The sequence below is a fragment of the Mizuhopecten yessoensis genome, unplaced genomic scaffold, assembly GCF_002113885.1.
Source record: "Mizuhopecten yessoensis strain PY_sf001 unplaced genomic scaffold, ASM211388v2 scaffold11049, whole genome shotgun sequence".
Taxonomy (NCBI): Eukaryota; Metazoa; Mollusca; class Bivalvia; order Pectinida; family Pectinidae; genus Mizuhopecten; species Mizuhopecten yessoensis.
In genome coordinates this window covers 296,356-310,155 of record NW_018408853.1, presented here as the reverse complement: position 1 = coordinate 310,155, position 13,800 = coordinate 296,356, and the positions used below count along the sequence as shown (strand labels likewise).

The window sequence follows — 13,800 nt, the reverse complement described above, 5'->3', positions numbered from 1 at the left end:
GTTTGTGTTATGTGGTTGGTTTTGACCAAGTTCCTCGCGATGTAGGCTAAACGTCCGCGATATTTGGTGAGGTCCTCATTTACAGAAATACGCTTGAATTGATCATTAGAGCGAAAACCGCGACTGGATTTTAACAGGGTAAACTTTGCGTCCACGGAACTCAGACGCGCGATGATTTGGCGTGGTTTAGCTCGATTCTGGTCCGGTTTACCGACACGGTGAGACCGTTCCAGAGCCTGGGGAGGGAGATCGACGCCGGAGTCCTGGGCTGCCTTCAGGATGATCGCGGAGGTGTCCTCTCCCGTCTGCTCCGGGAAGCCGGAGAAGCGTACGAGGGTTCTCCTCCCGTATTGCTCGAGGTCGTCGAGCTGATGCCGAAGGTCGTCATTCTCAGCCTCGAGCCTGGTCACCTTATCCAACAGAGGAGCAATCTGCTGTTGTATGGCAAGTTGTACATTCTGTTGTATGGTCTGCAGATCATTACTCAGGTGGACGCGGACCGCCATAGCGATTCTCTGGACGTCGATGTCAGATAATTTCGCACCCCCGGGATCGGCGGGTTGGAAACTAGCGGACTCCGAGAAGCTGGGTAAGGCTAAAGTATTCGGTAGAATGCCTGGTAGGGAATGTTGGATACCCTGCTGGAGGGTAGGAGAAATATTGGCCATCTGGGACGATAAGTCAAGTTCAAACACACTGTTGGGTAACGGGGTTGAGGTAAAAGGTAAATGTTTTAGTTTTTTAGTGTCTCTAATGATAGGAGATGGTGTTGACGAGGAGGATAACGCCCTTTTAGAAGTAAGAGGAATAGACTGGTTCACATAAGACATATGTAATCACAGGTAACGGGCGAATATCAGATCACTTGGTAGCATAGGTAGGTGCAACTCTTACATGTACGTAAGCGTGTTTACTATCGTTCACGGTTCATTAGTCACATGGCACAATGGGCAATTTCAAAGTATCGATTTTCGTACGAATAGGCCATTTCATAGATGTAACAAACAGTTTGTACTCAAGCAGGTGATATACTCATCATTCAGTAGCAAAGTCAATACCAAACCTGGACCCCAAGTAGGAAGAAATCACATTTTTTTTCGGAGCTCTGTCAACACTGTCCACGTCTTTCAAGGGCAGGCCACTCTCCCTCATATTTAATTGAAGGACCTGAGAGGCAACGGGAGGTGGATATTGTCTACAATTTTCACCGTTTCGTTAAACAAGTTGAAAATAATACCATATTTGTTGAAGAGAACTTGATTAAAAGGTGACCTAAAAACTTTTGATGTTTGACCACGTAAAGGTTAGAAAATAACACAAATAGGAAAGGGAAAGAAAAGTTGTACACAAACCCTTAAATTTTGTTGCTGTTCAAGAAAAAGAGTAAAATATTAAAAAAGTTTAATAGTAGAACTTTTATATCAAGCGTTACAGAACAAAATAGTAAAAAACGAGTATTTTTTTCATTCAAAATAAGCGATAGGCGTAATTGGTATCGCTTTTCCGAGTTAAAAGAATAGGATTTAGAAAGAGCTATGGCGGAAAACTGCCCTATTTCCCCAAGTCGGCATTTTTGAAAACGGAAAAAATTATTGATGAGTAAATAAGTTTTAGTGGCGAAAATGCATAAACCAATTGAATAAGATTTGTTTAACTGTTGATATATTCGGTATTGTTAATATAATACTGCAAATATAGCCATATTCACTATATCTTTGAAAGTGACGGGGTTTCATATAGCATAACGCGAACTAAGCATCTTGTTGAGTCTTTATCGTGAAACGCATGTATTAATAGCCATGGACTTAAATTCGTCTGTTTACAATCATCTATTCTTAGACACGAGATCCCGATAGAGCTACCTGTATACAAATACCTGAGGACGCGTCATAACAGTGCACGGTTGGTAATAGAAAAATACCATATTTATCAATTGTGCAAATATCCATGCATATCTGATATGGTATGATTTTTTCTGAAAATTGGTACCGCACGTTAAATTGGTATCTTTGACTGATCATTCAATTATTTTTGCATGTTTTACATGTATACTATACCATGAACTCCTTTTTCCAAAACTGCATATAAGAATAAAACAATACAGGGAGTTTTTTTAAAATTCTCGGATGAGGACATCCTTAAGCTTCCTAGATGTTACTTTATGTAAGACTGCACAACAGAATGGCCACATTCACAGACGAATTAGTCAATTTGCCACTCATCCTTCGTCAGCCTCATAATCGGACTTGAGCAAGGCTGTTCCTTAAAATAATTCATATATCGATGCGCCACGTTTTTGTGTATTGGTATTCGAGATAAAAATACGTTATACATAGTAGCTTATACCACACGCTTGTTGTCAGGGTAATTGAAGACAACTAGTCCTAATTAACCGATAAAATCAGTACGAAACCGATACAGAAACAGAACTTCCAATTAGTTGTAGATCGGTACTCTATACTTATACACCGAAATGTCCCAATTAGGCCGAAGCCTGTTGACCAAATGTGTGGACATGGTGAATACACAGTGTTACATGCTGCTAGTGACGTATACAGATTCCCCGGGACGTTAGACATGTGTAGGTGGTATGACATATGTAGCCAGTGAATGACTGTAGTTTTGTTTTTTAGCGGATATAGACAGAAATGCAAACCTGCAAACTGCATGTTTGAGCGGCTAAAAGTTGGCATATCTGGCCCCGGGATCATGAAACAATCTTTGACTTCAGTTTGTGCTTAGCCAATCACACAGGACGTCACTTTTTATGACGTTATGTGTTATTGATTGAGTCAAAACTTCAGATCATTTTAGACTTAAAATCGTTTTATGATCTCGGGGATGGGTTTTTTCTGATAATGGTATTCTTAAACGTAATCATTGTCGACAACACATATACACGGAATATTATATTCACCACGTTTTATAAGTTTTTATGTTTAATCTTGGCACTTTTATTTTGTCAAAGGGGTTATTCTAAGCATTTCTAAACATACAGTACAACGCACAACGCACGCGTTACCATGGCGACAAAGTGTGACGTGCGTGTCCGGTTGTAGCCGGTATTGTACTTATTATCGAAATGTTGTTTTCACCAAATGAGATGTTTACAGTTTATCACTCGGCAAGAATACTTTTATTATTCCTTAATACTACATGTTAGTTGAGAATAAGCTAAACTTCGCTTGGTTTACCTCCTCTTAAAATATGTCGTCACAAAGACATAATTTAACAAGATACTTTATAACATGGATTCAGTTCACATATTTAGGGTGCAGTACCTGCAGCACTTAAAACATCTTAACTGTCAAATACCAAACACAGGTAAAACAATTAAACTTAATTCAAAATTTTAATTCCATATTTATTTTCCTCTGGTTTTTTTTCATAACAAACAAGAAGTTATTTTCAGTTCAACCTAATGTAGGTTCATGTGCAAAAGGTAGAGCAGACCGCAGAGAGGAAGTTGACATCTCGCAACTAAGTAAAGGCCATACCTACCTACATTGTACATCACACATAGCTACATTTTGCATGAGGAAAACCCACCTTATTGGCATGCATGTGGTTAACCATTTACAGTCAAACACTTAATGATTGAATGCGCTGATTTGAAACAAATTTGTGACAGATTTTATAACGTACCCTCTATGAAACGTTTATTTGATACAGTTTCTGTGCAATCAACCTATGATTATTTACATTCAAAAAACGGGTTATTATGTTTTCATTCTGTTTATTGTCTCTTTATTACAATGCTGTTTGGCCCTAAATAACTTAAGTTTTCGATGTGCCGTAAAACAATACAAAACAAAACAAACAGATAAACGAATATTCACTATCATGATATATAGCTGTATAGTGTCCATTACATGTATAACCGACATTGTGTTAGATAGAAACGCGCTTATAAACGTTTGATGATAATATCTAAAAGCTCACAGGTTTATAACGCTTACACAACCAGGAATCAGTTGTTTAAAAGATGATTATATTAATCACTGTTTAACGACATTTTTCAAACTCAAATAATTTCATCAATATACAAAGTGTTTGTATGTAAGTTTACACTACTAAAATACTTACATCTGGAAAGTTTTAACTCGGTAAATGACCACTTTAAAATTCTCGCAACATGTTGTATGCTTCCATATGTTAAACTGTAAAGTTACAGGTGCACCGTATTGGTTGTCTGCAGTTCAACTTGTAAACTACAGGCCGGTTATCTTGCGCACCTATTGGGAACTTGCTTAGATACGAAAAGTTAAGTGCTTGAATTAAGGATGTAGTCTTCTGTGGTTTAAATCACGTTCAAGTCTCGTTTTGATCTTGTGTTACGGGTGTTTTTAACATTTAACAAATTATGATCAATTTTTAGAGCAAACATGCATCTGAATTTTACAAATGAACAAACACATTGTTTGATCACTGATTAAGCTACATGTAATCATCTATTGAACAACTGGGCCCTGGTGTACCTCTTCATTGCGTTACCAATCGTTTTCAAGTGGAGCTCTTTTTGAAAGAAGATACGTTTCACAGAAATAGAGCATGTACTTTATGGCACGTGGAACTCTTCTGATTCAGAGCCAGCAGACAAGACACAGGTATGTGGTAACATTCAATCAATATTGTCTGACTTATCGCTCAACACAACCGACTACCGCAGCATGACCACCAGAGTTACTCTTCCTTACTCTTTCTGGTAAAACGGTTAGTTATCTCCCTTTTGGTGCTCGTAAAAGACGGAAGACAAGAGTAAGAGCAGCAAAACCATAATATCTGAGGTGGACACCGAATACTCTGTATGAGTTTGAGCATCAGAGCAGTTTTAGGATAAGTGGTCAGATTCCACTGGTATCACATTGTGGTTGTAGAATATAAATTGACACTCATAATAAAACAAACAAACATTTCTTGCATATAACAAAATAAATAATTTTAATGAAATAATAATTATGTTACAAATATCTACATGAATTAACATGAGGTTGCAATGTCACGTGTCCGGCTCGTGCCGGCAGTTGTCAGAGATAACAGATTCTAGAAATGTAGCATGAACCGGTCACGTGAGATTGTAATGACCAAGCAATCCGTTTCACTGAGACATGCATGAATGCAGAGGATGGCTATATAAAATTTTAAGACTTTTAGTCAGACCGTGACAGCCGCTGTGTATGTATATACACTTGATCATTGATGTTCAAGTTTATCGAGTAAATTATAAATACACGTACTTGGACTGAGTGTCAGTAACCCTGTCAGCTAAACAACATGCATAAACACATTCCCGCACCTTTTTTTAAACCCCTGTGTAATATATTTGCCTGTAATTCCTTATACACCCTATCTGAGAATCCACGTAATCAATAACCGCAGGTCAACAGGACTGGTCATCATGATCGGACTAAACTCGTGCCTATACACAACACCCAGGCATCGGAGGGTACGTTTACATCAGAACCGTTATCATGCTCAAGCTCGGACTCTGTGCTTCTTCTTTTAACATGCATAAGTCTGGACATTTAAAACGAATTTCGGCTGCAAGTCTTCCGAATTATTGATAAAACATTAAATTTTACTGCTTTTTCACCGGAATAGGAAACGGGGCTAGGACACAAACTCTGAGTTTGACTATGAGACCGGTTTTATGAATATGGTTCTTGGTTTTCATAAAACTGGCACCTTGGTGCCTTTTTGGTCGATGCCGGTGAATGTTTGTCGATTTACTTTCAGGTGATAACAGGACGCTACTTACACTGTTTACCCTATTCATGTTACAAACCAACATTTACAAGTATTGGAATGGCAGTTAATATTCATGGACGCTGAACATTCAGTTTCACACCACGAGACCATTCCCGTTACTGTTTCAAACGCTCCCCGGCCCTTACACTTCATGAGCCCCGTGTCCGTCTGTACTCCGGAAGTTCCTCGTCCACGATCACTGGATCCGGACGGGGACACGTTTCGAACACTGTTTGATCCACCTCTAGATCCACTTAGGACGTTGCTACCACTGAATCCATTACCAAATCCATTTCGTGAATCAGATAATTTGGTATTCCCGAAAGATTTGGTTGTCTTGAATGTCTCTACTGTTTGTACTGATCCAAACGGTTTCGCTGTGCTACTTGACTTTCCAAATGTTGTAACTTTTCCGAATGGCTTTTGTGTCTGGTATGAGCTCGATGTTGTGAGTGTACGTCCTCCATTATTCCACATGGTTCCTGATGAAGAGCTTCCTGGAACACCGACCACCTGTTGATAATATCTCATGGTCGGCGTGCAGCTACATTCACACTTTTCACTTCTGCACATGCGCCGATCTATGAGGCAGCTGTTAATACACCACAGATTGGAGCCAATGGTGTTGCTGAAAGGGCCCTTGGCACCACACATTAGGCTTTGCCCCGGACAAACTGACTGTGACTCCCGACCCGAAATAATAGTAGTTGATGACGTGGTGGAACGGAAACCATTAGACGAAACTCCATTACTAGCTAATGTACCGCCTTTGTGGAATGCGGCCGACCCGGGGCTGTTAGTGGTTCTAGTTGTAACAGTCGAAGTGGAGCTACGGATGCCTCCTGTGCCGCCGTCCCTCGTCTGTGTAGTTCTCGTTTTGGTTGTTGCTCCGTTAACAGTTGCCTGTTTTGCAACTTCCGTTATCGCTTCCTTACCAATCGTTACAACGTCTGTGTTGCCTCCACCGGAGTTTCCGTTCATCGTACTCGTGATGTCGACTTTTCTATTACCACTCCCAGAATTGAAAAAAATTCCATTGTTCACGCCACTTCTGATGATATTTTCATTATTTTTGCGGCTTGTGATGAGGTTGCTACTACTTCCTACCAGGGTGTTGACGGCTTTGGCGTTATTCTGATTCCCATCCAACTGCAAAAGATTTCCAATACTGTTTCCAGGCCCGATACCGGACAATTGGATTTTACCATCCGACGAGGTTGTGGACTTACCAGCACTACGCGTTTTGCTTCCAGACAGTCCAAAGTTACTACCGAGCTGGACACCATTGGCTCTCTGAAGGTGTTGGGCGGGAATACCAGGGCCATTCCGCATTATACTTGATATCACCGAATTCAGACCGGACGAAATTGGCGGAAGGCTTGATGACGTTAGTGATGTCGAGGTATGCTTAGTAGTCTTAACAATTTCATTGGGAGATTGCGAGACAACCGAATAACTTAAAGACGGAATATTAGTAGTCATTCTGCCGTTTAATATATTTTCAAGTCGCCTTTGTTCCGCCGTAGACCTTGCGGGACTATTAAAACGGTTAGCTCGAGACATCACAAGGGACGTGACCGACATGGGAGAATCAAGAGCAATGGCGGTCTCTGCTGGTTGCGTATTAAACGCCGTTCTCGACAGAAGTGTGTTAGACGAACCAATACCAGACAAGCTATTTAGGATACTATTGATGTCAGTTGCGCCACCTCGTAAGAGACCGATGCTTGCCAGGGCTTTGGCGTTAGACAGCAATTGTCTCCGACTAATCAAATCCTTCGAAAAATCCCATAACGAATTAGCATTTTTCTGTGGTAAAGAGGAGCTGGCGGTGTTCCCCAATGACGATGAAGACGAACGAATAGTCCCCGTTCGCTTCTTCGAATCATGACTTGACGCTTGGATTCCACTTCCAAGAGCATTTTCTGACCAGTTTGGCTGGAATGATCGTGTTGAAGTTGTGGTTACTCGAGTGTTTGTAATAGGTGTTGATCCCGTGCTAGTCCGTTTTATAGCTCGTTCAAGCGTGTTACCGACACTGCTACCGGAAGACATTTGATCGAAAGACAACGGTGATGATGATCGGGTTGAAGGTCTCTGGGTTTTTAAAAGTAGGTCATGTACTGGGGCGGGGATGAGAAAACTGTGTGGAGGAGGTGGCAAGACTGAAAACGATGATGGGTTTTGTGTCCTCGAAGAAAAGGTTTTGCTCGTTCGTGTTATCACTCTGGTGTTGCTATTGACTGCGTTGTGAGGTTCCTGGTGTGGCATGAATGACGTCTCTGTATTTTGTCGGATGCCCTCACTTGCAAGGATATTGTTACCCAGCAGATGTTCGCGATTTACATTTGAGGAACTGGTCTGAGAGTTACTCATTATGTTTGATGTCCCAAAATCACTACCAATAGCATTCAACGAAGGGTTGGGAAATGTACCAGTAAATAAGGTAGCCTTAGTATCAGCACCTGATCCTCCCAAATGCTCATACTGTTTGTTAAGACCTCCTATGTTCTGTGCCTCTGAACCCAAAACTGTGTTGGTGCCAATACGTCCCCCTCCAACCAAAGACGAAATCCCAGAATGCCCAGTAGATTTCTCATTAGTTTTCAATATTGAAGGAGTATCAAAACTTCCGTTAAACTGTTCTTTTACTTCTGTTAGAGTCGAAACCCCAGAAGTACGATCAGCAGATCCAGCCGATGCATTTACACCCGTTATAGCGACTTCTCCGCTGTGTTGTCCCTTTACCCGATCACGTATTGATCTTCCAGGATGCTGACCCGCTAAAACTTCTGTTAATGTCGAACTTCCTGAAAAGTAGCCCCCAGGTCCTGTAACTGCTGAATTTTCAGGCCCTGCCAGACTCGATATTCTCTCAGTCTGTCCTCCTAGTCCTGTTGATAAAGAAGATCCAGCAAACTCGCTCTTAGCCTCATTTCCTGTTGAACCTCCAGCAATTTGACCTCCGGATTCTGTATGCGTTGATCTTGCATTAAACCCGCTGCCGGTCTCTGTTAGCTTCGATCCACCGGTAGATAGGCTTCCTGCCTCTGTCAGGGTTGATATGCCGTCAATTTGACTCCCAGTCTCGGACGGGGCGGATCCGCCATTTAATCTCCCGGTCTCTGCCAATGTGGAACCGGTATAAATCTGACCTCCAGTCCCTGCCTTTGTTGATTCGCCATGTATTTGCCCTCCGGCCACGTACAGCGTGGATCCTTCAGTTAACTGACCGCCTGTCTGTATCAGTGTTGAAACGTCATTTAATCTGCCAGTGGACTGATCTGCCGTCCCTGTCAGACTAAGCTGACTTCCGGTTAGTGTAGAATCTTGATTAAATCGACCGCCAGTGTTTATCTGCGTCAACCCGCTATCTAACTGACGTCCAGTTTCTGCTAGTGTTGATCTACTGTTATGCTGGTTTCCGGTCTCTGCTGGTTTTGATTCACTATGTAATTTGCCTCCAGTCGCAGTCAGCGTTGATCCACCCGAAAAATGACTTCCGGTATCCGTCAGTACTGATCCGCCTGTGAACTGGTTTCCGGTATCTGTAAGTGTTGATCCGCCATTTAACTGACTTCCCGTTTCTGTTTGTGTCGATATGGCATTAAACTGACCTGTCGTTGACAGCGATGAACCTTCTGTAAATGGTCCTGTCGGAACGGTTTCAGGTGTATGCGTATGAATATCTGTTTCAATTCCAGTTTGAAACCCATCAATGTTGTGTCCAGGCATCAAGGAACTACCAGCATTTGAAATTGTATTACCAGTGCTTGGTAAAGTTTTCACGGAAATTAAATTGGACGTTGTGAAGGCGTTGTGTTTGGGCACAAACTCCAACATATTCGTGTTTATGTCAACCATGCCATCATTATAGCCTGTGAAGAGGTTATGTTTTTGCATCACTGCATTACCGTTCGCCAACGTATCAAGCACTCCTTTACCAAAGTTGGACGGAGAAGAATGGATTTCCCTAAAGTTTCTAGCTGCACTCCCTTTTTGAGATTTCAAAGAAGCGCTGCCTGCAGATGTCATTTGTTTCTGAGTGCCGGCTTCATTAATTGTTGAACCACTAATTAAAGAGCCTACTGCTTCTCTTTGAGTTGGAATTCCAGTTCCTACGATCGTTGAACCGCTATTTTGTTTACTTGCAGTTTCAGTAAGTGTTGGAGCCCCAGACTCCCAGGTTCCTCCCGTTGACTTACTTTCAGTTTCGGTGAGCGTTATTCGGCTATCTATTGGACTTCCGGTTTGTATTAACGTCGAATCTCCAACACCTATGAGCGACGAATCTCCAAGATTCTTATTTCCAGCATCTGTCCCAGCACCCGCGAGTGACGTACTTCCAGCAGCAAATTGACTCGTCATCTCTGTAAGCGACGCTGTATCGAATACTTGGTTAGAGTTGACTGGTGATGAGACTGCGTCCAAATCAGTGCTTGTTCTTGACGAATGCACAATTGCCTCAGATCCTTCTCTGTGCGAGATGCCACTTCCGGTATTTGCATTAGCTATTTCACCCGTGTTTCCGATTGTTTCCGTGTTTGTATATAGCCCCTGATTGTGTACATCGTTTAGTCCACTAACCCTGCCAGCAACAAGAGGGATACTTACACTGGAACTTGATTTCTCTAACAAAGTGGTAGATTGTCTAACTTTATCGCTAATGTTTAGACTACCGCGTCTTGTCCCCGTATTTCTGGCAGTGTTCTCCCCAGATGTGACTATGGTATTCAACCCATTGTTCGAGTTGAAAGACTCTAAAGTATATAAATCGCTTTTTAGACCAGTGTTCAGAGGCGCCGCTTGTGTTCCTGGCACAACTAGGTTGTTTCCTTCGACACCCAGCGCATCCACGGCGACAAACCCACCACCTTGGGGCAGACCGTGGGTAACATAGCCTGCGCCTGTCGACTCTAATATGGTATCAGAGCCGCTTGCTGAGCTAGTTGACGGATCGGGCGTTTGAAGAAGGACGTTATTGTTTTCAGATACCGAACTGGCACCATTAGCAACTACCGGAACTTCAGATCTTGTTATGATATCTTGCGATGCAGTATTTGAGGAAGCAATTGATTCTGACGTTGCTGGAGCACTGCTTCCCATTATACCCATATGTGTTGCCTCGAATGTAGTAGATGAGGAACCTCTCTCTAGCTTGCTGTTTGCTCCCGTTGTGTCATAGGTATTAACGGTTCCTTCTGCTCTGCTGTTCATTCCGGCAGGCTCTCCGATCCCGGGAACCACGGTGCTACCAGAAACTCCTGATGATGATTCGAACATGTTGACAGTCTCGGTCGACATAAAATTGCTGCCACCGCTTTGCATATCTGCAGTGTAAACAGGTGTCACATTATTTGAGGTTGAAGACGTCGACGACTGAATGGCATTATGTATTGACGTAGTACTCTCGGCAATCCCAGTACTAGTTCCAGACATACCGTCTTGAGGTACAGTATTTAATGTAAGAGTGTCTGAATAATGTTTCCCAACTGATACAGGCTGTGTTTCGGTGCTCATATGCGAATGTTCCCCGGTAGTTGTGGTCAAAGTGCCTGCATTCCTAAACACGTTATTAACTGACGTTCCAGTATTAACGACATCTACATTTTGTCCCAGTGATGCTTGACCAGTGATTGAGGGGTTCTTCACTTCGGTCGTTGATGTGCTGTGCGAAGTTTCAAGAGTATGTGTATTTCCAGAAATGACCAAACCATCGGCATTTGTTTGACCCGTACCAACCTCACCTAATATGTTATTTGGACCGATGTCTGTATTTGTTTGCCGTCCGTTTGAACTTTGACCCTGATTGGAGAAATGAGTGGTGACAGTGGTTACAACAGACCCTGACGATCCAGCTTGATTAGCAACACCCCCACTATTTGAATTATTCCCGATCGAAGACGTACCTGTGGTATCAGCTTTTGTTTCCATGTTTGTGCTCAACAAATCCGTGCCGAGCTGACCTGTACGGTAATTCCCACCATCACCAGCCGACGTCATTATGTTAGTAATTGTAAGGAGTTGTTTTCTTGTCACCAGTGAACTGATGATATCCAGGAATTTCATAAGTTTGGAGCGTGCGATGTCCTTCCCGCTTGTGATGATAGAGTTAAGTACAGGAACGAGGTCTGGTCTTCCAGCCTTGTCGATCAGTTGTTTTATAAGCGTGTAGATAGTCATTGCATCCTGGTCGCTCAGTCGAAGTTTATCGGACATGGAGCCTGTATCCGGTTTGGTTTGATATGTTAGAGAGTCGACTGACGTCACTACCGGTTCGGTCTGTAGGTTGGATGACGTCACTGATAGAACTCCCTGAGAGTGGGAAGAGATCGCCGTTTCACTATTACCTGATTGCAATGGCATCGCCGCTTGATTTCCTGTATTTGTATTGTCCAATGCAGTTCCCATAGACAGATTATCTACTGACATCATTGTACTGCCAGAGTTTATCGAACGTGAGTTTCCACCCTTTAATTGCTCGTCAACACCTGGAATGTTGTAGTTAGGTTCAATATTTGTAGGAGTAGCCTCCCGTGCATCGATAACAGTTGATGATCCCAGCGATACGTGTTGTTTTGTTTGTACATTTGTTGCTTCAAACGGATCTTTGTTTGTTCCTATCGTGTTGAGTTGACTGCTTTGAGTTTCATGTTGATAGCTCGATGTTCCTCCCGTTTCGATACTGTTGGCCGTTCCCAAATTTTCATATTGACCTTGCAACGTTCCTGTACTTTCGAGTTGATTGCTCGGCGTTCCCAATGTTTCAAATTGAGATCCCTGTGTCCGTATACCTTCAAAATGAGAACTGGATATTCCTCCCGTTTCGATATTGTTGGCTGTTCCCAAATTGTCATACTGACCGTGCAACGTTCCTGTACTTTCGAGTTGATTACTCGGCGTTGCCGATGCTTCAAATTGAGATCTCTGAGTCCCAATAGTTTCTAAATGAGTACTGGATATTCCTACCGGCTCCATATTGTTGGCAATTCCCGTACTTTCATATTAACCTTGCAACGTTCCTGTACTTTCGAGTTGATTCCTCGGCGTTGCCGATGCTTCAAATTGAGATCTCTCAGTCCCAATAGTTTCTAAATGAGTACTGGATATTCCTACCGGCTCCATATTGTTGGCAATTCCCGTACTTTCATATTGACCGTGTAACGTTCCGGTACTTTCGAGTTGATTACTCGTCGTTCCCGTTGCTTCAAATTGAGATCCCTTAGTCCTAATAGTTTCTAAATGAGTACTGGATATTCCTTCCGGTTCCATATTGTTGGCAATTCCCGTACTTTCATATTGACCTTGCAGCGTTCCTGTACTTTCGAGTTGATTACTCGGCGTTGCCGATGCTTCAAATTGAGATCTCTCAGTCCCAATAGTTTCTAAATGAGTACTGGATATTCCTACCGATTCCATATTGCTGGCAATTCCCGAACTTTCATATTGGCCTTGCAACGTTCCTGTACTTTCGAGTTGATTACTCGGAGTTCCCGTTGCTTCAAATTGAGATCCCTTAGTCCTAATAGTTTCTAAATGAGTACTGGATATTCCTACCGGTTCCATATTGTTGGCAATTCTCGTACTTTCATATTGACCTTGCAACGTTCCTGTACTTTCGAGTTGATTACTCGGCGTTCCCGTTGCTTCAAATTGAGATCCCTTAGTCCTAATAGTTTCTAAATGAGTACTGGATATTCCTACCGATTCCATATTGCTGGCAATTCCCGAACTTTCATATTGACCGTGCAACGTTCCTGTACTTTCGAGTTGATTACTCGGCGTTCCCGATGCTTCAAATTGAGATCCCCGAGTCCCAATAGTTTCTAAATGAGTACTGGATATTCCTACCGATTCCATATTGCTGGCAATTCCCGAACTTTCATATTGGCCTTGCAACGTTCCTGTACTTTCGAGTTGATTACTTGGCGTTCCCGATGCTTCAAATTGAGATCCCTTAGTCCCAATAGTTTCTAAATGAGTACTGGATATTCCTACCGGTTCCATATTGCTGGCAATTCCCGAACTTTCATATTGGCCTTGCAACGTTCC

General features: G+C 42.4%; 1 protein-coding gene across 1 annotated transcript; it reads right to left on the bottom strand.

Moving 5' to 3' along the window:
- Window positions 1-4,922: 4,922 nt before the first annotated feature.
- On the bottom strand, window positions 4,923-12,857 carry LOC110465068 (serine-rich adhesin for platelets-like). The gene has a single exon (XM_021520646.1). It carries the CDS (start codon window positions 12,724-12,726, stop codon window positions 5,773-5,775), a length of 6,954 nt encoding a protein of 2,317 aa, XP_021376321.1. The 5' UTR covers window positions 12,727-12,857; the 3' UTR covers window positions 4,923-5,772.
- Window positions 12,858-13,800: the final 943 nt, after the last annotated feature.